Below are 22,763 nucleotides of genomic sequence, written 5' to 3' on the forward strand. Positions count from 1 at the left end.
TGTCTTTCGGGTAAAGGGAGACCAAGGCTAGAGTAAGCTGGACTGACGATAGGGGTGCCTGGAGCGAAGTGGTGGGAGAGGGGGGGAGGGGAGAAGGGCTTGATTAGTTATGACGCGGGGCAAGCCTGAGGCGTTGGCCGAATCAGGACGGCGCCAGGGCGAAGAGACGGCGTGTAGGTGGACGACAAAAGACTCTGTGAAATCAGCAAGTTCGCATCCGAGTATTCGCCTGCAACGGCCAGACGATGAATTTTTCTCTGCATGCGCTTTTGGCGAAGCGGGCCATGGGTAGAGTATGTAAGTACACATGCATAGGTAGTACCGGGTACCCATCCCCTAACGCCCGTGGTTGCGAGGCTCGGCCCTGGACTCCGACTCCGACCCCACATCAATGTACACTGGTACCGTGTTCTCAGGTCCTCTACCCGGCCGTGGGTGTGGGAAGAGAGAGAGAGAGAGAGAGAGAGGCTTCGCTTTGTACTATAGGTGTCTGCAGTCCGTCAGTCACCATCCGAGCGGCCATTTACGGGATGGAGGACGGCAAGGTCCGATGTGAAGGTAGGTAGTCTGTCTGTCTCGACACATACAAATGCCTATAAGATGCGCAAAAACGCATGATGTTGGGTTTAGCCGAGGCGACCAAACGGTCCCGTCGCTGCAAAGTTTGTGTTGGCCAACTTGTTTTTTGGTTACAGCGTACAGATGATAGTTGGTCAGGCGAAGACTTCCTGTTACGACAATAAGACGGATATATAGGGCATGGTGCGTTCATGGCCTTGATTCACGTCACCGACCGGGAGCAGAGGGACGGTGAACGTGGATGATGTTTGCCTCTAGGTATGTGGCCGCGTACGGTAGTATCTCTCTGCGTGCTGTCGTGTTGGTGATGGTAGTACAACACCAGCATATAAACCTAGACTATATTTGAAATGGTAAACTTCACAGTCCTCTCAAACGTGTATTCATAGATCCCGGCACCGTGGACTAGGACATGCAATCCCTTGCTTACGAGTAGTTCTTCCGTCTGGCCTGCAGCCCTGTCGATAGAGGTTCCATGCAGGATGAGAATCTCGCTGACTTGGGAGCAGGATCGGGCATGAGGTCTGCATGAAGAGTTTCTATACCTACTGTGCATCCTCCTATGAGCTGTTCGTCTTGTGCATGTAGAATGTTAGCAGCAGTCCATCCAGCCATCACTTGTCAAGTTGTGAGTAATCAATGGGGCATTACCGGTGGTACAGGCCGTCAAGGTGTTCACGAAGCAAAAGTCTACATGGAACACAATGCATCGGCCTGCCCCAACACAAGCCAGAAGAAACACGGAACAAACAAGCCCAGTCTGCAGCAACAGCGGGCCCCTTTGACATCTTGGGGACAGGCGCGTATGCAATTCACGTCGCAATGGGAGGCCAGAGCTATTGTTTCGGAGACGGTTGCATCGTGCTTGCCTATCGATAACGGAGCCTAGCTTTGGTCACGTAATTGGCTCGTCGTCGCTCTCGGCCATTGATGCAATCCATCTCCAACACTTTGACTCTTCTCCCCTCCCCCCCTCCCCCCATGCATTGATTTCTAGCCATATTGCAACTCCATCCCTTTACATGCCCCTCCATCATCTGCACTCAGCAAACAGCACGCTCCTTTTCCTGCTCCCAAAGCTCCAGAATTCACCCTCACCCACCTGCCCCGACTGCAGGACACCGCGGCGTTTGCAGACCACACCCCCCCCCGCAAGGCACTCGCTTGAGCACACGCCCATGGCGCGGCCTTGATGGCATCAGGTCTTCGTGAAAGTCGTCCCGAACACCAGCGCGACAGGTACGATAGAAAATCTTCTCTGCTCGTCTCTTAGTCAACTGCAGCTCCCACGTCCCCCCCGCTGCCACGCTGTTGCCCCAACACTCCACCACGCCTGCTCCAACCGCCTCTCTGTATCTCTCTTTCAATCTCTCTCTCTCTCTCTCTCTCTCTTATCACGCTTTCTCTCTCTTTTGCTTTCTCCACACTCCTGCTTTGGCTGCTTGATAGGCACAGCGCTGCGACACCCACCGGGGACACAGGCTGAGCGATCCATCGAATCTTGCAACCGTCGTCTCCTCACAGTCAGATTCTCATGTCGTCCAGAGTCACTCGCTCGTCTGCGAGGCGATCGGCAGGCGCCGCCGCCAACAACGAAAACCCACTTGCACAACCACCACCGCCGCCCTCAGCTCCGCCCACTTCCTCGCGCAAGCGGAAAGCTGCCGCACGCGACTCCAGCCCTGAGCAGCCCGAGAACACAGAGCCTAGGTCTGCCCGCGCCTCTCGAGCTAAGCGCCCCAAGGCCGAACCCCAGGACGCGCCAGCCCCGGCTATAGGTCGCTCTAAGAAGGCCAAAGGCAAAGCAGCCATGTCATCGGCTGGGTCTGTTCCATCTGCTCTCTTGGGACTTCACCTGCTAACTAGAACCAGACCCCCCTCAGACCCCGTAGACGAGAAGGCGGCGCCCTCGTCATCGAAACGCAGTAAAGGCGGTCGTAAGAGCGGTGGCCAGTCCGACAGCTCCCGCCGACAGCCAAAGTCGCCCCTCCCAGAGAACGACACCAACCCTTTCCTGTCCTCCACATCACGCCGGAGCTCGCGCAAGTCGAACAAGGCAGCCGATGAAGACACGGGCATGGCAGATGCGTTTGGAGACAAGCCTGAAGGCGAGGCACGACAGTCTAGCGATGACCAGACCAGCGAAGAGGAGGATGAGGATGGACACGGCGGGCAATATGACGAAGAGGACGAAGAAGAAGGAGAAGAAGAAGAAGAGGAGGAGGAGGAGGACGTCTTCACAAATGGCTTCCTTGGTCGCAACCCAGTCGGTCTGTCAGCACTCCGCCAACTCACAGGCATGATGAATTCGGGCACTACACAACGGCTACGAGGCATTCTCGAGCAGTTGCGATCGGACGACGAGTCAATACAAATGATTGCCTTGCAAGAGCTCTCTGAAGTTCTCCTCATCTCGACCGAAGACAATTTGGCAGGCCACTTTTCGCCCGATGCCTACGTCAAGGAACTGGTCAAGCTTATGCAACCGCCCGCCCCAAGCGACGACCCTTTCACCATCACCCCCGAGCCAAACCCCGAAACCATGCTCTTAGCCTGTCGCTGCCTAGCCAATTTGATGGAAGCCCTGCCCCAAGCCACGGCCAATGTGGTGTACGGAAACGCTGTGCCAGTGCTTTGCGCAAACCTGCTCAATATCCAATTCATCGACTTAGCAGAGCAGTGTTTGAGCACCTTGGAGAAGATCTCAGTAGAATTCCCGTCTGTGATTGTGCGAGAAGGCGGTCTTTCGGCATGTCTAAATTACCTCGACTTTTTTGCAACGAGTACACAGCGCACGGCGGTCACAACAGCCGCGAATTGTTGCCGGAATATCCCAGACGATTCCTTCTCGGTCGTGCGCGATGCAATGGGCACACTTGAAGGCATTCTGAACAACAATGATCAAAAAGTTCTGGAGCAGGGTTGCATTTGTGTGTCGCGTATTGTGCAGAGCTTCAAACACCAAGGAGACAAGCTGGAACAGCTGGTCAGCCCTGGGTTGCTCCAGGCGATCCTGCGACTGCTACTTCCTGGTAGCACAAATCTGATTGGATCCAACATTCACACCATGTTCCTTCAAGTCCTCGCATACACTGCCAAAGCCAGCCCACGCTTATCGGCTGAGCTGTTGAAGATGAACGTGGTCGATACCCTGTATCAGATTCTCACTGGTGTCTCGCCTCCTAGCGGGACAGATGATGTTGCCGGGAAGATTGACTCGGTAGTCATCATGCAAGCTCTGATCCATCGTCCCAAAGATCAGGTCTTCGAGACCCTCAACGTGATTTGCGAGCTTCTACCCGATGTACCTCAAGAAGGCTTGATGTATCTCGATGATCTCGTGGACGCTGGAAATCCAGGCGATGATTCATCACCTCTCTCAGCACAGAGCAAGCCATCTGCCAACCAGAGGCGCTTGGAGATGCTCGAAGGCTGCAAGCCCGAAGTTAAGCGCTTCGCTCTTATCCTGTTCCCCACTCTTACAGATGCGTACTCAAGCACCGTCAACCTTAGCGTCCGGCAAAAGGTGCTCACTGCGCATCTGAAGATGCTTTCCAATCTTGATACAGACATCCTGGAGGAAGCTTTGCGACCTGTCCCATATGCGTCCCACCTAGCCTCCATCTTCACACAGCAAGATCACCCGACCTTGGTGACGTACGCATTACAAGCAGCCGAGCTGCTACTCAAGAGACTAGATTCAATTTACCGATACCAGTTTTACCGTGAGGGCGTCATCTCTGAAATCTCACAGTTGGCGAACCGCCCCTGCAAAACTCTGGATGCTCGACCAAAGGATTCCAAAGCAGCGCTAGAAGTGGAGGCCTCTACAGATTCTGGCTCGAGTACCACCTCTTCAGCAAATGCTGAACTTGAACACGATATGGCCGTCCCTGAAGATGTAAACATGCACTCTGACGATGAAGACGGCGAGGATGACCACGAAGATGATCTTCACGAGGCTCATGAGGAGCATGAGGAAGATGATGATTCTGATTCTTCGTCGTCGTCGGATCATCAACTTCCCGCCCAGGTCCCGCATGTCGAGGACATTATCACTCTACGGGCAAAGAAGTTCATCGAAACCCATGAAAAGACCAGCGATAAGCTAGTGCGAGACAAAGCCTCTGCCGTGTTGCAAGATCTCAAGACACTCGCGAGCGACATTCGGTCATGCGTTCTTGATGGAGGTGCTGGCAATTGCAGGGAGCTTTTTACACGTCTAGCATCCTACTTCGAGGGTGATGCATTGGAGAGCATTACGAGCTATGAATTGAAGTCTTCTAAGATTGTGGATGTGCTTCTTGAGATTTTCACAACGACCTCCGCAAAGGGCATCGATCCTCGGTCTGTCTTTCTAGAAACCTTCATGGGCTGTAGCAGCAAAACCAGTACCACAAGTGCTACCCCATCTACACCTCTAGGTGTCTTGGTACACACTCTTCAGGACCTGCTCAGCCGTTCAGAACATTTTGATGTCATTACAGTTCATCAACATGCCTACGACAGCCGTGGTAGTGCGACGTCCATGCTGGCGAAGCAGCTCAGGTTGAGGCTCGAGGCAGATGACGATTCTGGGATACCCAAGGCTTATAGACAAATCATGGTTTCTATACATGCGATCGCCACTTTCAAAGCTTTGGATGATTATCTGCGTCCTCGCATCAGCATTGCAGAACAACGGCCGCGTGGCAACAAGGTGCGGGAGTCATTTGCACATTATGCTCAAGCTATGGCGGAAGGACGCGCCCCGCCTCCGCCGCACACTCCGTCTGAGTCGCGGACATCGAAGAAGGCTTCTTCAAAGTCCAAAACACCGCCCACGGATCCCCCTCAACCTGGGCCCAGCTCAGCTACACGAGAGAAGACACGTCGCTCCAGCAGACGACAGCAGGCCCAGCTGCCCCCACCCCCACCCCCTCCCGCTGTGCCGCGATCCAATAGCAGCCACGATCCAGTGGAGTGCGCCGATGAGGAACGTCTGAGTGACCAGGATTCTATGGATGAAGAGAGCGCACTGAATGCTATTGTCGACGACCTTGAAGATGACCTTGATGACGATCTGCCTGACCCATCTGCGGTCAGTGTAGAGGTTGCGTCGACGGGCCAAGCCACAGCGCGTGAAGAAGACGGTACACGAGTAGCCACTCCTGTACACAATGCTTTGTCGGCAAAGACACCCTCAGAAACTCGCACACCAACTTCGCGCCTGTCTGCATTGCTGCAGAACTCGGCTATGAGGCAGAGTCTGGGTAGTGCTGCGAGCGCCCTCTCGTATGCTGCAGCAGTCCAATCAATTCCTCAAGACTGGCATATCGAATTCAGCGTCAATGATCAGCCACTCTCTAACGAGACGACCATCTACCGCGCCGTACACTTCAGTCAGGCACAAGGCGGAGAAGTATCAAATCGTACTGTATGGGGTGCCACTCATACCATCAAGTTCAAGCGTGTTCCTGGCCCGCCACCAGCTGAATCTAGCTCTCTGACTCCTCCGCCGGACGCCAAGGCGGATACTCTGGGCATGCCAGCATCCTTGAATCAACATCCAGTTACATCTGGTATCCTTCGGCTGCTGAGCATATTGCACAGCTTGAATGCGAACTTCGACGATATTTTGTTGGACAAGAAGGACCAGATGAAGCTGAATGCTGAGCCGCTCTCACAGTTTGTCAACACCAAGCTCACAGCCAAGCTCAACCGCCAACTGGAAGAGCCTCTCATTGTGGCTAGCAACTGTTTACCAAGCTGGAGTGAGGATCTGGCTCGCTTCTATCCATTTCTATTTCCATTCGAGACGCGTCATCTCTTCCTGCAGTCGACCTCTTTTGGCTACTCTCGTTCCATGACACGCTGGCAGAATGCACAGCCTACCAGCGACTCTAGGCATGATAGGCATCGTGATGAGCGTCCCTTCCTGGGTAGACTACAACGTCAGAAAGTTCGAATCTCCCGGGCTCGGATACTGGAGTCTGCGATGAAGGTCATGCAACTGTACGGCCACTCTGCTAGCGTCTTGGAGGTCGAATATTTTGAGGAGGTTGGTACTGGGCTGGGACCGACGCTTGAATTCTACTCGACTGTGTCCAAGGAGTTCTCCAAGAAGAAGCTCAAACTTTGGCGCGAAAACGAGTCGAGCAGTACGGATGAGTATGCGTTTGGCAAACGTGGGCTGTATCCAGCACCTATGAGTGCGGAGGAGGCCAATGGCGAGAATGGTGAGAAGCGTCTTGAGTTGTTCAAGGTGCTTGGAAAGTTCGTAGCTCGATCCATGCTGGACTCTCGTATCATCGATGTGTCCTTCAACCCGACATTCTTCCGCATCGGCGATGGCAGCAACACCGCAGTTTTACCATCGCTTGGCGCAATCAAGACTGTCGACAATGACCTCGCCAACTCGCTCGTTCTGCTCAAGCAGTTTGCCGACGCCAAGAATAGTGTCATGGAGGACAACACCATGTCAGCTGCGCAGAAGGATAAGGCCCTGCAGAGCATTGTGATTCAAGACTGTCGTGTAGAGGACCTTGCCTTGGATTTCACCCTTCCTGGCTATAGCTCCATTGAACTCATCCCCAATGGTTCGGATACGGCGGTCACCATCCACAATGTCGACATGTATGTTGACAAGGTGATCGACTTCACACTTGGCTCTGGTGTCCAGCGCCAGGCTGATGCATTCCGCGCCGGGTTCACAGAGGTGTTCCCTTATTCTGCGCTGAAGGCCTTCACTCCAGACGAGCTCGTCATGCTTTTCGGTAGAACCGATGAAGACTGGTCACTTGAGAGTAAGTTTGGAGCTATCTTGTTTTGAAGACTACCTGCTAATTCTCCAGCTCTCATGGACTCGATAAAGGCCGACCACGGCTACAACCTCGACAGCAAGAGCGTCCGCAACCTTCTTCAGACGATGAGCGAGTTTGACGCACAAGAGCGACGCGATTTTTTGCAATTCATCACTGGCAGCCCCAAGCTTCCCATTGGTGGTCAGTACCACTTCCATACACTTCATGGCCGGCTTTATGTTGACAATTTTGATAGGCTTCAAGGCGCTCACACCAATGTTCACCGTCGTATGCAAACCCAGCGAGCCGCCTTATACATCAGACGACTACCTCCCCTCCGTCATGACATGTGTCAATTACCTCAAGATGCCCGACTACAGCACTGTGGAAATTTTAAGACAAAAGCTTAGTGTGGCTATCCGCGAGGGTCAGGGCGCATTCCATCTCTCATAAATCAACCACGAACATTCGTCGAGAGCCCTAGCATGGCCAAGGGGATGGCAAGCCGTAGCAGTTTGGCAAAGCCATCTCTATCCCTGTGGCTTTGATTCTGTTCAATCGTTATATTTATACGCACTCTCATCAAGTTATCGAAGGAATGGGAGAGTTAGTATGCATTGCAAGGGGCGCGGTAAACTTTTTTTTCCAAGAGGGGCGTTTACAAGTTGGTTGCAAGCATTTACCTCCCCCCACCATAGGCCTATATGAATATTTTTAGAAATCGATTCGCTTTACGGCAAAATTACTGTAGACGATGGCTTGCTGTGAAGGTAGTGGTAGGTGTAACATGATTGAGCTGTAGATCACTTCTAAAGGATGACTTCCATTTGATCATGAGTCATCACAGACGGTATTAAGCCGCGACATCGTACTTATTTGGCACCTATCTCGGGAATATGCTGAAATGGAGAGGGGAGTCCGCGAACTTGAGAGATGTGGTTCAAGTAGAACAAAGGCACATGTGAGTGTTGCCAGTCCAGTTGTTTATTCTTTAGCCTGATGAATTCTACCATGTGATTGAATACCACCAAAGCTTTCCCAATGACCGCAAAAACTACAAACCTCTCCAACTGCTGAAAATAGGTAAACGTCTACTCCTCAAAGATGTGTTCGAGTAACAATGCTAACCCGTCGCGTGCCCTCATATGTCGTTTACAATGCCATTGACACATCTTGCTCAATACCCAACTACGTCGTTACTCTTGTCTGACTTCCAACAACGAAAATGTCTCTTGCGCAACAAAGCAAAGCCCCGGGCAAACGCCTTTCCGCACCGTGATCTGAGGGCGTCAGCCACGCATCTCAAACCTTTGTTTCGCAAAGGGCTTTGTCGCGTGTAGCGTGTCTTGTTGAAACATCTCGGTCTGCCCTGCCTGCTTTACCTACCAGTCCTTTATACTCACCTGTCAGTTACGCATCCTCGCAAACTGAACGATTTCTTCTCTCGATACATTTGCGAGGTTTTTTGTGGAAGTTGCTGTGGATATGGAATACCAAATGCTGGGAAGTAAGATGTCGACACCCTCACCACCACCACCACCACCACCACCACCACCACCACCTCTGCCAGCCCTCCCACCAACGCCTTCCTTCCTGCTCCCATCCTTTCCTTTCACACCATCCACTCCCCTCCCCAACCATACCCCCGCAACCCCCTCCCCCCTCCCCGTAGACTTTCTCGAAATCCTCGAGAACTGGTGCATCCCCAACCTCGACACCTCCGCCATCCTGCCCGCCAGCCTCATCGGCGCCGCGCACCAGAAACAGGGTACTACATGCTCAAACACAGTCACACCTGGTCCCGCACCAGTGTCACCAGTGGCACCAACGACACCAACACCAACAAAGAAACCAACATACCCCTGGACCGACCCCCTCCGCAACGCAATCCTCACCCTCTCCAAACTCACAGTCAACCAACGCGCCCGCGCCCACAGCCTGCTGTGCACATACTTTGCCGCGCGCATCCGCGAGGCTAGTTACAAGGCGAACGGCACGGGCATCTATGCGCAGCTCGAGGTTTGCGATGTGGACAAGGCGATTGAGAGCGTGAGAAGGATGAGGCGCGGGCGGGAGATGGAGATGGAGAGAAAGCGCGAGAAGGAAGAAGATGTGGGGGAGAAGAGAAAGTATTCAATCGGCGACGAAGGATGGTTGCAGGCGCGATTTTATTCGCGCCAACTGGGAAGCGTGATGGAAGGTGACGGGGACGAGGAAGGTGAGAAAGAAGAGGAAGAAGAGGAAGAAGGAAAAGGAAAAGGTAGAGAGTCAAGACAGTCTGGAAATAATGTCCAAAGCCCCCCACTATCCAACGGCTTTCACCACCAACGCAAGAAACTTCAAACTTCACACAGTCATAACAGCACCACCCCCGATCCCGCCCATGTCCAGGGACAAACTGACATCGATTCTCTCCACCCCCTGCTCACACCGCAAACCACAAAACGCCTCATCCATCTCCCGCCAATTCAAACCACAGACATCAATACGCCCACGAAGCCTGTGGTGCGACTTGACAGTACCGGGGTGCGGGCGGGTAGGGGCGGTGATTTGGGTTTGGGTTTGAATATGGATATGGATATGGATATGGATATGGGCGTTGGTATGGATGTGGACAGGACTACAGAAGCAGATGCATACCCAGCCTCAAAAGACCCAACCCTGCCATCAAACAAAGCCACACCCTCCCACCACCAGCACCCCGCTCCCCCGCACCAACACGCTCAATCTCAAATGCAACGGCGCAGTTATTCACATACTGGTGGCGGCATGGGTATCCCGGTTTTGCTTCCGGGGTTTCAGTCGCGGACACGGAGGCAGGTGCAGACTTATGATACGCCGTCTGCTCATGTTTATGATGACTTGCCGGCACATGCGTATAATACTCCGCTGGCATATGCGTATAATGCGCCGCCTGCTCATGCGTATAATACGCAGCCGGTACCAACGGCCGCCCAGCGCACAAGGCACGAGTTCAATGTGCGGCGGCGCGAGTTGCAGGAGGCGGGGCGTGTGTATGAGGATGCGAGGTTGAGGTTCTTGGAGGCGGTGAGGCGGATGGAGGGGGGTGGGGGGTGGGGGGTTTGATAAGGGGGTTGGAAAGGAATTGTGGTGTGCGGTGTGAGGAGGGTGGTGATGGATGTGTTGGCTTTAGATTTGGAAGCGGGCCTGCTTGTGGCAACTCCTGCTACGGGATTATGGCAGTGTTTAAGGTTAGGGGGTTTTTCTTTGCTTGGATATACCACTATTTGCCTTTTTCTGATGGATGATATTTTTCTTCTTCTCTCTTGTGTACGGCGACCACTACTATACCATCAATCAATCAATCAGACTCGGATCAGAACTTCTCACTCAACCACTTCTCCAGAACCCGGTTGACTTCCTCGGGCTTCTCCAACTGCACCCAATGCCCCGACTCAATCGTCTCATAGGTCAAATCCTTGGTACACTCCTTTTGCGGCTCCGCCATCTTCGGCGTCGTGCTGGGACTGCAAACGCCGTCGTACTTTGGATCGACAAAGAGGACGGGGAATTCCAGGACACCAGCGTTCTTCTCGCTCTTTGCGTACTCGGCGTTGACGTCGTGGTTGAGGTAGTAAGAGATTGCGGGGCGGAGACCGTGCTTCTTGTGGGATTTGACGAGGCTGGCGAGATGGTGCTCGTCGATGATGGTGGCCGCGATTGGGATCTCCGGTAGCATTTCTGGGTGGCCGCCAAACCAGCCGCCGTCGCGTTGGACGGTGGCGGTGAAGGAGCGTTTGCTCCAGTTGTTGGGGTCGGAGCGGGTGTAGAGAATCGGTGTGATGCGGTCAACGTGTGCGTCGAAACTGGCAATGCTTTCTTCGGCGTGGAGCTCGTAGTACCGCATGTAGTCCCATTGCCCCCATTCGTACTCGTCTTCTGGGTAGAGGGTCCGGTTGACGAGGCTCTTGACAAAGGGGAGTCCGAGTTCTATGGTTCGGTAGGGAACCGCGAGGTTGACCATACCGAGGAAGAGGTCTGGATGGTGGGCGGCTAGGGCGTTGGAGACGCCGCAGCCCCAGTCGTGGGCCACCCAGACGGCTTTCTGGATGCCCAGGTGCGAGGCGAGTTCGACCATTTCGCCGACGAGGACTTCAAGCGAATAACTGCGTTTGTTGGCAGGAGCTGTGGAGTCGGCGTAGCCGCGCATGTCTGGGGCGATGACGCGGTATTTTCCTAGGGAAGCAAAGTGGTTGAGCTGGTGGTGCCAGGACTCTGCAATGTCGGGCCAGCCGTGGATGAAGATCAAGGGGGTGCCATGGGGAGAGCCACCTTCGTAGTAGTTTGTGATTTCGCCGTTTTTGTGGGTGCACTTGCTGGCTCTGAAGTTCTCCATGTTCACAATGGTTTGGGAGAAGGCGGGTGGTGGAAGTTGTGGATGGTTGATAGCGGAGGTTGTGTGCTTGGACGCAAAGTTTGTATACAGCCTTGCAAAAGTGGGATGCTGTGTTTTAAACCGTGAATCGAGTGGATGCCGTCGGACATGGCATACCTCGGCTGATGATGCCTACCTAGCTGCCAGTGGTGAGTAACCATCGAAATCCGCTTTGGCAGCAGGCAGCATTGATGACATCCGCACCAATCCGCATGGACGGCTGACGAGAAGATGCGATTGATGAGGGGAGATAAGACGCATGAGACGACCAAGCCATGGCTGACAGTGGCTGTGTGTGTGCTGACGTCAGCAGATTTGCTTGGCCCCTTGGCAGACAAAAGAAGGGAAGAAGACTCGGCAGAGTGGGGCTTCAAACAGGTAGACAGACCATCTTACATCCAACCGCTTACACCGATACATTATCACCACCACCAAGGTCGGTCACGAAAGCAATCTGCCATGCGCCAATCGTGAGAGCCATGGATATTTGATGGTGCATGGCAGGTAGCACAATGTCGCTCGTTCCTAGGTTGGCCACCCTTTGCGAAGCAACATGGTTCCCAATCTACCATATCCGGCTCCTCTTCCACCCTATAGCAAGGCAGCTTGGAGGTGCATCATGCTGAAAAAAAAAAGTCCACAGGCGAGAAGAGCCGTCTGCTGAGTCGTTGCAGCCGGAGATAGGAGAACCGAGATCTCTGCCTGGCCGATCGAAACAGCCGATGTGTCGTCAAGCTGGAACGTTCGGATGTCTACCGGTACCCGAACAGTGGACGAATCCTTGATGCCAGAGCATACATTTCAGAATGCGCTATCTATTTGCATTACTAGCCTATCAGATTCCGACTTCGAACCCCAAGCCAGTCCAGGGAGAAAGATACACACACACAGCATGATATGGTACTGGCCATAGTGGCGCAAGTGTGCCGCGAGCATCACACTGCAACCCGACAAGGATCGAAACAGAACAAGAAGGACTCTTGACTAGATTGCATCCATCTTATTGCATTGTATGGCGCATATCGCAATCAGTCTTACATGCATACCTGTTCGCCTACATGCGGCGCAGCACCACAGCTACTTGGTACTCATACCAATCACGGTGCATTCACTACAGCCTTGAGGAGATGAAAGTCCCATAAAGTGTATTCTTGCTGAGGCGGTTGACCGGTCATTTGCGATGCTAGCCAATGCCGGCCATCCACTGTATGCTCCATGTTCAATCAGATTGAATGATATATTACACTCGCTCCTATGTCATCTGGCGCATCTTTTACAGGAACGTTCTAATCATGTTGGAACAGAGTGATGAATTTGTCGACGACCACAAGATACTCCGCCATGACTCACACAGAATCGCAAATGGTAATCACTTTCCCCACGGTTGGGAAGTGCAGAATGAACCAGAGACAGGCCGGCTCAGTTGAATCCAACCACCTCCGGAACAAGATTGCGAAAGTTATCAAGGATAATCCGATTGGTCTCAATCCTGAGGGCACTTATATGCCGGACAAACAACTTGATCAGCTACTCACCGCCGAGACTGTCCAGTGTGCACTTGGAGGATTGAAAGATATGGGACTCGTCACCTTCATTCTCGAGCGCGCCTGCAAATGTTTTGCCATATTGCAATTGGTCTTCACCGAATGTGGCCGCCGGCGACAAGCTATCGAGTGGTTTCGGAAAACAAAATTTGGGGACGATATTCTAGATCAAACAAAATACGAAAGAGTCTCGAAAGTTTTGCAGCTTTGTGGGCCACAGTGTACAGACACGGAGCACGATTGCAAACACTATTTTCCAGCGAACATGCCTTGGGACACAACTGAGCTCGAAACTTTCAGTGAGAAACGCTGGCATTTCTTATTGCCGATATTCAGGGTTGATCAATTCATCTACGAAATCAATGCTCATCAATTCCTGCCATTCACGGAGAGAGATACAACCGAAGGCCCGGGGGACGGCCATTTCAGCGAAGTGTTTTGCGTCCGCATGTTAGCCAAGCACCAGACCAAAATCAAAACCAAAGAAGATACAATCAGAGTCGCGCTAAAGTCGCTCAAGCAAATCCCAGAGCCAAGATATGACATTGAGAAAGAGTGGCGCCGTGAGGCCAAAGCCTACCAGCAGTTGGATGATGCCAATCGACAATTCATCCGAGGCATCGCAGCAGTTCGGCAAGTAGCGACGTATCATCAACACAACGACAATTATCATCTTGTCCTAGAATGGGCAGATGGCGGCAGCCTTCACAGCTTTTGGGAGGCTAATCCTGATTCTCAGATTGGTATAAATGTCAAACAAAGTCGCGAACGCATGTTGGAGATGCTCGAGCAGTTGCATGGACTCGCCGATGCACTTGAGTATATGCATACTTCCTCGTCCAGATCATCTGGTCGGAGCCAATGCGGCTCCCCACAGAGATCACGAGAGTCTTCACCAACGGGAATTGACCCTATCTCCGACTTCGGACACTTATCAACTATGCAGCTACCCCAAATCTCATTACCCATCAGGGATCTCGTTCAAGAACCAGAAGATATGCGGGAACACGATCGGGGACTGCCTGAAGTATCTGTGACTCCTTCCACGGGAGATATGCCTACCGCAAACCACCGTAGGCTTACCACGATGACATCTGACAACTGGCGCCACGGAGATATCAAGACCGAGAACATTCTGCGATTCAAGGGGGGGAAAGAAGATGTTTGGCTGGGTACCCTCAAGCTTGCTGATCTAGGCAGAGCTCAACAGCACTCCCTCAAAACTGAATTACGGACTACAAAGGAGAAGGAACCGTGGAGAACTATTTGGTACGAACCACCGGATTTGATTGACGAAGTCCATGTGCAGGCCCAGGGAAAGATTTCGCGTCTATTTGATGTTTGGTCAATGGGCTGTGTCATCTTTGAGACTGTATTGTGGCTCCTCTACGGCAAAGAATCTATTGAAGAATTCCTGCGCGCGAATGACCTGGGGTCTGGTGAACAGGCCGCGACACCCTACTGGAGGAAACAACCTGGTGAGGGGTATCAAGTATCACAGGCAGCTTCAGCATGGATGAAAAATATCTTGGAAACAGATCCCGAACGTGAAGGTGCCATTGGAGATCTGATCAGGCTTGTGAAGGATCGGTTACTCAAAATCAAATTGCCCCGCCATTCCGAGATATACTCGCCAGGATTCCGGACCAATGCCTCAGATATGAGAAAAGAGCTCAAGCGAATTTTGGATCATGCAGGACGTGATAAAAATTATCTGTTCAGTGGGAAAGATCGGACTATGGCTCTACCGCCGAAGACAGAGTTGATTATGCCACCTACTTCAATCAGCAAGACGGGCTCATCTTTATCTCCTCGCGATGCAGAAGATCGAGACCACAGGAGACGTCATGGCCGAGCAACTATAATTGCCCAGCAGCGAGTATACACCAACACATTAGGAGATGGATGGATCACTTGTGGTGACGACAGCTTCGTGGACACTATCCTTCGGGACCGCCAGTTTTCGGACACACAACCAGATAAATGCCCTGATTGCGATGGCGTCGACGTTCTATCCGAAAAATTATCGTTTGCCGTTGACCATCTCGTAAATAATGCAGGGGATGAGGAGTGTGATATATGTGAACTTGTCCACAGTACGCTTCAGTCGACAGAGCTCACAAAAAATGGTCATATAGTTCTGGAACGTTCTGACGATTGCTTTGTCATGAAAGATACGGGAAGGAAACTACTTAGACTTTGTCAAATCTCGACAAGTGAGTACGACCTGTTCACCTGTCTGTTGAGCTTCATATTTAATCTCGATTTAGATGCAAGCTCAGCCCACAAGGACATTCCTATTGGTGCTCCTACATTGCTCGCTCCTCCTTCCGAATTGAATTACAATTCTGACGACGGATTCGTCAAACTGCTGAGAGCGTGGGTACATACATGCGATGAGGCACATTCTCAATCGTGTCAACCCAACGTTGCGCAGACCAAATTGCCCAAACGGCTGATTCATGTAAGATCACAGAAAAAACCGAAGCTTGTGGAGACCAGAGACTTGGATCCCAAAGACATTCAAGATCTCCGCTATATTGCATTCTCGCACCGATGGGGGAACATGCCCACGGACGCTGTTACTACTCTTGGGAATGTGGAGAAACGCAAGAATAAATTGATCACCAAAGGTCTCCCCAAAAGTTTTCAAAACGCCATTTCTGTAGCAGACGTGCTTAAATGCGACTACCTTTGGATCGATTCGCTTTGCATTCTACAAGGGCCGGACGGAGATTTCAATGATGAAGCAGACACCATGCAAGACATATTCAGTAACGCATACTGCGTCATCGCCGCCTGCGATGCTGACGGTCGCTCGGACGGGTTCCTTAGGAAGAAGCAAACGAAAACGATCTACCAGCAAGGGACGTATTTATCAAGTGTTACCAATGACTTTGAACGAGACGTTCTCCAGAGTCCACTGAATCGACGTGGTTGGGTACTGCAAGAACGTGCATTGGCACGACGAACGATATTCTTTACCCGAAACCAGATGTACTTTGAGTGCGGTGATGGAATCCGCTGTGAAACGCTTGCAAAGCTGAAAAAGTGTGTATTAGCAGAGATTTCCCTGTGAAGAGCGAAAGCCGAGCTAACCGCGGGCCGTGGATTTAGTGACGAAGTCGCCTTCTTGGGAGACCCGATCTTCCCAAACTACACGATTCGCGAGAACAGCACAAGGGGATCGCAAATCCATCTCTTCACCCGGCTGTTCGAAATGTACTCCAAGCTCGAGTTTTCCCACCGTGAAGACAAGCCCATTGCTATTGATGGCCTGATGCATCGTTTGACTGCCGCGTTCAAAACAATCAGTCTGGCTGGAATGTTCAAGGCCTTCTGGGGCCGGTGTCTCCTATGGCAAAGAGCTGGATCACAAGCGCTGGAGAAGATAGCGGCGGGAGCCCATACCAAACGCCTACCACCCACTTGGTCCTGGTTGGCTTATCACGGCGCCATTTCTTTCCTTGAACCAGCCGGCGGCAAAGTAGAATGGAACTCGTCCGTCCATCTTCCCTTTGCCAATCGTGCTCAATCTTCCTGGCTCAAGACTAGTAATCGCAGCGAGACCAACGCCTTGTTCGTTGATGTGTTTCCTGTGCTCCCCATTGGCAGCAATGCCAACAAGGAGAAGGCGATGATCTCGTTTGATGATGGGCAATCGTGGCCGGTGAATGAGGAAGTCATGTGCTTCATTGTAGGCACGGAGAAGCAGACACAATCAGCGACGGAGACGGAGACGAATACTCATTTTGTCGTGCTTGTTAAGCGCATGGATGGTCCCGATTCTTCATCTTTTGAACGCATTGGTGTTGGCCATTTCCCTGGGAGCTTCATCTCCTGGGAGCCGAAGGTGTATGGGAAGATTGAGTAGGTTTGGTGGTGCTGGAGGATGCAGTTTTACTACTGCTTCTTTTTTTTGTTGGGGGTTTAGATTCCTTTGGACGATGATCTACGTGCATGGGTTTGAGTGTGGAATGCTTTGAGGAAGTGGGGGGGGGGGGGGGGGGTTGACTCGGGCTTGGTTTGTAGAGGGTGGGTTGGAGCGAGAATGTACGCTTGGTTACCGCATGGGGATGGCCCATCTAGCATAGTCATGCTGTTGTTTGTGTTTGTCGTGTGGTCATAGACCCACTACTTGTTAAGGACTGTGTTGATCACCATGGGACGTTTTTTTCTTTTCCTTTCTTTCCTCTTTTCTTCCATGATATGAACGACTTGCTAACGCTAGACGGAGCTGGCGACGGCGTGCAAAACAAAGAACACAGAGAGGGTCTCTTTACGGTATTTTTTTGAGTTGAGATAGTGCACGAGCAAAGGGTGTTCAGGGCCTAACTTGCCTAGCTACGAAGAAGAAGAAAAGAAGATGGCAACAAAGAGAAGGGCAGCGACATCGCTCTGCAGGATGGATAGCTCCTCGGCCATACCTATCGACGCGAGAAAAACAAAAGGTTGAGTTGTTGGAGGTTTGAAGCTAGGGCTGAACGAGGCCTAGCGCCATGCACGGTGAGACGATCGGAGTCGAGTCCGGGGAAGGAAGTGGGGCCGATGGGGTCTCCATTTGTGCTGGTACAGCTGGTCTTGTATGGTAACTGCAGGGGTGGATGATTGGCTCGGATGCCGGGCAGTTCCGTGTATTATACCGGGTGCTAACTGTGTTGGGAACTGTGTACCTGCGATCTCGGCCTTCTCGGTACATGTGTAGACGACCACTTGCTCGGATGGACTGGTTACGGTGTATACAACTCCAGTCGCAAGTCGGTATGAGGGAATGGTCATGGTGGTTGAACGATAAAGGAACATACCGTGTAGCTGGATGGCTGGGTGCATATGTGGGTTGGCTGTCTAATAGAGCCGTTCAGACTTCAGTCCTTTTGCAAGCTACCTACACACTGCACGGTACCAATTGCCGTTTCCTTTGTTCTTGTAGCCGCGACCACCGAAGAACACAAATGCCGGAGGTGGTATGTGAGCATGGCGATCAAACATGGTAAGCCCAGCTCAATAGACTTAGAGTACTTGTACAGAGACACACAGACACAGAGACACTCCCCCCCCATTTCGGGCATACCTCGTTGGAATACCTAGGAACCGGCACCTACTACTCCGTACAACACACCAACACACAGTCAACAGCCAAGCTTACAGGGCCCATGCAATCGAGACTGAGTGTACGGGTGGTGGCCAGGCTGCACCCCGGCACGACGGCGCAACGCGGCCGGTGCAGACGACCAAGAAGTCAAAGGCCGCCTGGCCCAACATGGGAGCGAGGGCGTCGGAGGCGTGCAAGGCGTGTGAGGCGTGCGAGGCTGCAAGTCGCTCTCATATCGGACGTCCTGTCCCCCTGCGGCTTTGATATCGCATCGCATCGCATCGCACCGTACCGCACCGCATCGCCGACAATCCAACCCTCGCCACCATGCGCAATCCCGTGGCGTGTGTGTCCTGTCGTTGCGCCAAACAAAAGTGCATCCACAGCGATGTGCCCCCGTGCGATCGTTGCCGGCAGAGCGGGCGGGCAGAACAGTGTCAGTTCCCAGCCCCGGGCACGAGTGCCATCCATCGCAAGCCCAAACGTCCACGGCCACTGTCAGAGAGCGGAGGAGACACGCCACGCCCATCACAGCTGCCGACCCACGTATCCAACCACCCAACCAAGCAGGCGACGACGACGACGACGACGACGACGATTGCGACAACAGTAGCAGCAACAGTAGCGCCCCACGACGCCCTATATCGCCGCAATGACGCAGCTCTGCCGACCGGCCTCAGTCCCAGTGCCGCTGCCTACGCGCTTTCGCCGAACGCGGCATTGTCGCCCCAGCAGCATCATCTGCTGCTCGACGGCGTGGATCCCTTTGACCTGTTGACGGACGAGGTCAAGAACAGCTATCTGCGCTGCTCCTACAAATGGAGCTTCCACCATACCCCGACCCTGTTGCTGCGCATACGCGACCGCACGCTCGAGCCATGGATGGTCTGGGCTATGCTCGCGCTGGCCATACGGTATGTTTTCTAATCGCACTCTCATCTCATCGTCTCATGTTCTGTTCTATTGTCACGATCTGCTTCTCTTTGTGCTCATCCCCCCACCCTGCATCACTCACTTACACTGCCAATCACTACCACCAGATTCGTCAGCGAACCCCCCGCCCCTTTTGCCTCCCAGACCGAGGCCAGCAATGCCTACGCCGCCCACGCCCGCCGTATCCTGCAATCCGACCTGGAGACGCCCTCCATCAGCCGCGTGCAGGCCCTCTTGATGTTGACGGGCCATGACTGGGGCGCGGGCAATGGTCGGAGGGCCTGGATCTACTTGGGCATGGCTATCCGCCTGGTCGAGGTCATGAACTTGACGCAGGAGCCCAAGCCGCCGCGCAACCGGGCCCCTACGCGCGAGGAATTTATCGAGGCTGAAGTGCGTCGCCGGACTGCCTGGACCTGCTTCCTCATGGACTCGCTCCTCAGTGGCGGCAGGGGCCGCAAGAGGTCCCTCACGGCTGCCGACATGTCCATCCAGCTGCCCTGCGAGAGGGAGAACTTTGTGTTTGGAGAGCCCATTTGCACAGAGCAGCTGGACCGATCCACGCGCTTGCCTCAGGTCGCGCTGCCCATGGGCCAGATTGGCATTATTGGCTACAGCATGCGCGCGGCCAACATTTGGGGCAAGGTTGCGCGCTGGGCCTGCTCCGAGGACTTCAAAACGGAGCTCCCATGGTCTTCTGCCTCGCAATTCCAGCAGCTCATACATGAACTCGAAGGCTGGAAGCACTCGCTACCACAACGGCTGCAGTACGACCTCTTCACGCTGCACAGCCACAACGCTTGCGATCAGGGCCAGGCATACTGCTACATGCACTGCATCTACTTTATGAGCTACATGTTCCTCCACCGCGCCTATTTGCCCGTGCTGGGGCCGCAACTCAATGGCGCCATTGCCGAAGAGACGCCTGACTCGTATGACGAACACCGACAAATGTGGAGAGATTGGCAAAAGTCTTCACGCAGAAATCTGCTCAAGGACTCGGCCATGGTCTTGGAGATGCTCGAGGAAATGCGTACATTTGGTGTTTATTTCCTCCGCGGCCTGGTCCCTTGGATCGGATTCACGATATATACCGCCGTCGGTGTCATGCTGTATTCCTTCAATCTCAGCAGTAGCGACGATGAACCTCACTGGCGGGAAAAGGCAAGAGAGTGCGTAGTCCAAGGCTGTGCTTTTTTGCGCGAGATGAAGACGCAATGGCCCATGGCCGCAACATGGGTGAGTGGATCGCATCCTGTGGCCCTTACCTGAGCTAATGACAACAGTTTGAAACAATCAAGCGCATGCAGGCGTACTATCGCTCTGTCCTGGGTCAAGACGCTCCTGCTTCTCCAGAGGAACGCCAGGCTCTACGACGTGCCATGATTGACTATGGCGCTCTGCAGCCTTCGCCGGTGCAGAAGCCCAATGATTCGACCAAGGAGCAGGACCAGGGAGTGGTCTCTGCCAGCCTGCAGTCCACACAGCAGCCCGAGCAGCAGCAAGCCGGGAATCCCAAGTACGCTTATCAATCGCTCACGAGCCCTCCAACAACAGCCCCTTCGCCCAATACTCACTCAACAAGCTACCCCTGGACTTCGCCCAACGCGATACCCCCGTTAGAGGCCGACGATGCATTCAACATGGATCACTTTGACCTGTCAAATGCAGAACTGGACGAGATGATTACGAATGCAACCCAGGACTTTTGGGCGAGCTTTCCTGGCGAAGTTGGAGTCGGGTACCAGTAGAGAGCTTGTGCCACTACGCCGGCGTTAGCTTTCAAGAGCAACTCACGCCATCGTATCCAGGCGTCCCGATCTTCCCGCGGTGCTCCCCCTTCCGTTGCCCAGCAATCTGATCGTCTTGCGACGGTCCATCGGTCAGTTTCACATGACCGGAACTGGGTGTCGCCTGTTCAATCGCCCCGACCACATATGTAGTCAGCCTAATCGGGCCGTTAGTTCCCCCACATCCTTGGCTCTCCCAACATCTCACCATTGTAGGCAGAGCTTCCCGCGACCTTGCTGGCCGTCAACACGGACACAATTCAAAGTGTTTACTCCCCCGCAAGCTACCAGATCATCTGAAAAATTGCATCAGAGGATACAGCGTTAGCCGCATCCATCCGCTTCCGCAGCACACGTCGACACTGGCAGCTGGCTGCGTATCTGCGGCTGAGCCAAGACATCTGGTACGTTCGGCTCCAGGAGGCTGGCCTTAATACAACGCTTGTATCGACATCGGGTTGGTCTTGTAAGCCGCAAAGTTCATGCTTCCAGGTGCAAATCCCGCCGAACCTAACATTGCAAGACATTGCACCAATCCTACTCAACACCGCGCTTCGTTCGAGACTCCTACGCAACATGGGGGTCTACTACGAGACCATTCCCGACTCGCTCGTCCCATGGATCAAAGAACAGCAAATGCTCTGGGTCGGGACCGCACCTCTCTCTGGCGATGGCCACATCAACATCTCCCCCAAAGGCGGGCAGAATTTCGGCATCGTCGACTCACGGACATTTTGGTACATGGACCTTACCGGTAGCGGTGTAGAAACCCACGCCCACCTCCACGAACCGGGCAATGGTCGCATCTGCGTCATGTTCATGGCCTTTGACGGCCCACCCCGGATCGTCCGCATCTGGGGCGACGGCCGGCCGATTGAGAACGGCTCGCCGGAATGGGAGCCCTTCATCGCCAAACACAAAGTCACCGTCATCCCGGGTGCGCGCTCCATCATCCTCGTTAACGTCCACCAATGCGGCACCTCCTGCGGCTTCTCCGTGCCCCTCTACGAATTCAAGGGCCACCGCGACATCCTCAACTCCTTCTTCCGCAACAAAGAGGCCAAATTCCTCGCCGGCAACGAGGCAGAGAATATGGATTACTACTGGGCTTACAAGTCCCAGCTCAGCATCGATGGCTTGCCCGGCATGAAGCGTGGCTACGAGTTTGCGCAGAAACACGGCATCAAGCCGCTCAAGAAGATGGTGGGCGCTTATGCCCCCGGCTCCCAGCGCTCGAAGAAGAATGCCAATCCCGACCCGATGCAGCTGATGCTGGTGCTGCTGCTGGGCATTGTGATTGGTGGGGCGATGGCGCTGAGTGTGGTGACGCCTGAGAGATTGCAGATGTTGAGCGAGAAGGGGAGGGTGGTTTGACGTTGACATTTTCTTTTTTCTTTTTTGGTTTGCATGAAAAAATGAATGCTAGGATGGGATTTCGGGGGGTGCATTGTGCGCGTGAGAAGGGGCAGGTGTTTTGGGAGTTGTGGGTTGGGGGGAGTATAGTCGATGAAGGTATGGGTATGGCACTGTGCTATGCTATACGTCTTTGTCACGAGCAAAAATATAATAAAAAAGTTGGGGGGCTTGATTTGGTTGGGTTTGGCTTGTACCTTTTTTCCTTCATGTCTGGTTTTTTCTAAGCATTGA

At 53.2% G+C, this 22,763-nt stretch overlaps 7 protein-coding genes across 7 annotated transcripts; 6 read left to right on the plus strand and 1 right to left on the minus strand.

Annotated features, from left to right (window-relative positions):
• Positions 1–1,168: 1,168 nt before the first annotated feature.
• On the plus strand, positions 1,169–1,468 carry IAQ61_001529 (uncharacterized protein; the record flags this gene model as incomplete). The annotated part of the gene is made up of 1 exon (XM_066095141.1): positions 1,169–1,468. The coding sequence occupies one exon, from the start codon at positions 1,169–1,171 to the stop codon at positions 1,466–1,468; it is 300 nt and encodes a 99-aa protein (XP_065954989.1).
• A 91-nt stretch (positions 1,469–1,559) lies between these two features.
• IAQ61_001530 (uncharacterized protein) lies at positions 1,560–7,814 on the plus strand (the record flags this gene model as incomplete). Its single annotated transcript, XM_003839790.2, has 5 exons — positions 1,560–1,818; positions 2,125–2,403; positions 2,452–7,364; positions 7,413–7,562; positions 7,618–7,814. The coding sequence occupies exons 1-5, from the start codon at positions 1,772–1,774 to the stop codon at positions 7,812–7,814; spliced, it is 5,586 nt and encodes a 1,861-aa protein (XP_003839838.2). The 5' UTR covers positions 1,560–1,771.
• Positions 7,815–8,873: 1,059 nt separating this feature from the next.
• On the plus strand, positions 8,874–10,448 carry IAQ61_001531 (uncharacterized protein; the record flags this gene model as incomplete). Its single annotated transcript, XM_066095142.1, has 1 exon — positions 8,874–10,448. One exon carries the CDS (start codon positions 8,874–8,876, stop codon positions 10,446–10,448), a length of 1,575 nt encoding a protein of 524 aa, XP_065954990.1.
• A 250-nt stretch (positions 10,449–10,698) lies between these two features.
• On the minus strand, positions 10,699–12,296 carry IAQ61_001532 (uncharacterized protein; the record flags this gene model as incomplete). Its single annotated transcript, XM_003839792.2, has 2 exons — positions 12,168–12,296; positions 10,699–11,809 (listed from the first exon to the last, which is right to left on the minus strand). The coding sequence occupies exons 1-2, from the start codon at positions 12,254–12,256 to the stop codon at positions 10,699–10,701; spliced, it is 1,200 nt and encodes a 399-aa protein (XP_003839840.2). The 5' UTR covers positions 12,257–12,296.
• Positions 12,297–13,098: 802 nt separating this feature from the next.
• IAQ61_001533 (uncharacterized protein) lies at positions 13,099–17,305 on the plus strand (the record flags this gene model as incomplete). Its single annotated transcript, XM_003839794.2, has 2 exons — positions 13,099–16,352; positions 16,419–17,305. 2 exons carry the CDS (start codon positions 13,099–13,101, stop codon positions 17,173–17,175), a joined length of 4,011 nt encoding a protein of 1,336 aa, XP_003839842.2. The 3' UTR covers positions 17,176–17,305.
• Positions 17,306–18,319: 1,014 nt separating this feature from the next.
• Positions 18,320–21,077, plus strand: IAQ61_001534 (uncharacterized protein; the record flags this gene model as incomplete). Its single annotated transcript, XM_003839796.2, has 3 exons — positions 18,320–19,307; positions 19,434–20,565; positions 20,613–21,077. The coding sequence occupies exons 1-3, from the start codon at positions 18,721–18,723 to the stop codon at positions 21,075–21,077; spliced, it is 2,184 nt and encodes a 727-aa protein (XP_003839844.2). The 5' UTR covers positions 18,320–18,720.
• A 615-nt stretch (positions 21,078–21,692) lies between these two features.
• Positions 21,693–22,490, plus strand: IAQ61_001535 (uncharacterized protein; the record flags this gene model as incomplete). Its single annotated transcript, XM_066095143.1, has 1 exon — positions 21,693–22,490. One exon carries the CDS (start codon positions 21,693–21,695, stop codon positions 22,488–22,490), a length of 798 nt encoding a protein of 265 aa, XP_065954991.1.
• Positions 22,491–22,763: the final 273 nt, after the last annotated feature.

The sequence above is a fragment of the Plenodomus lingam genome, assembly GCF_022343315.1.
Source record: "Plenodomus lingam strain CAN1 chromosome Unknown contig_12, whole genome shotgun sequence".
In the NCBI taxonomy this organism is placed as follows: domain Eukaryota; kingdom Fungi; phylum Ascomycota; class Dothideomycetes; order Pleosporales; family Leptosphaeriaceae; genus Plenodomus; species Plenodomus lingam.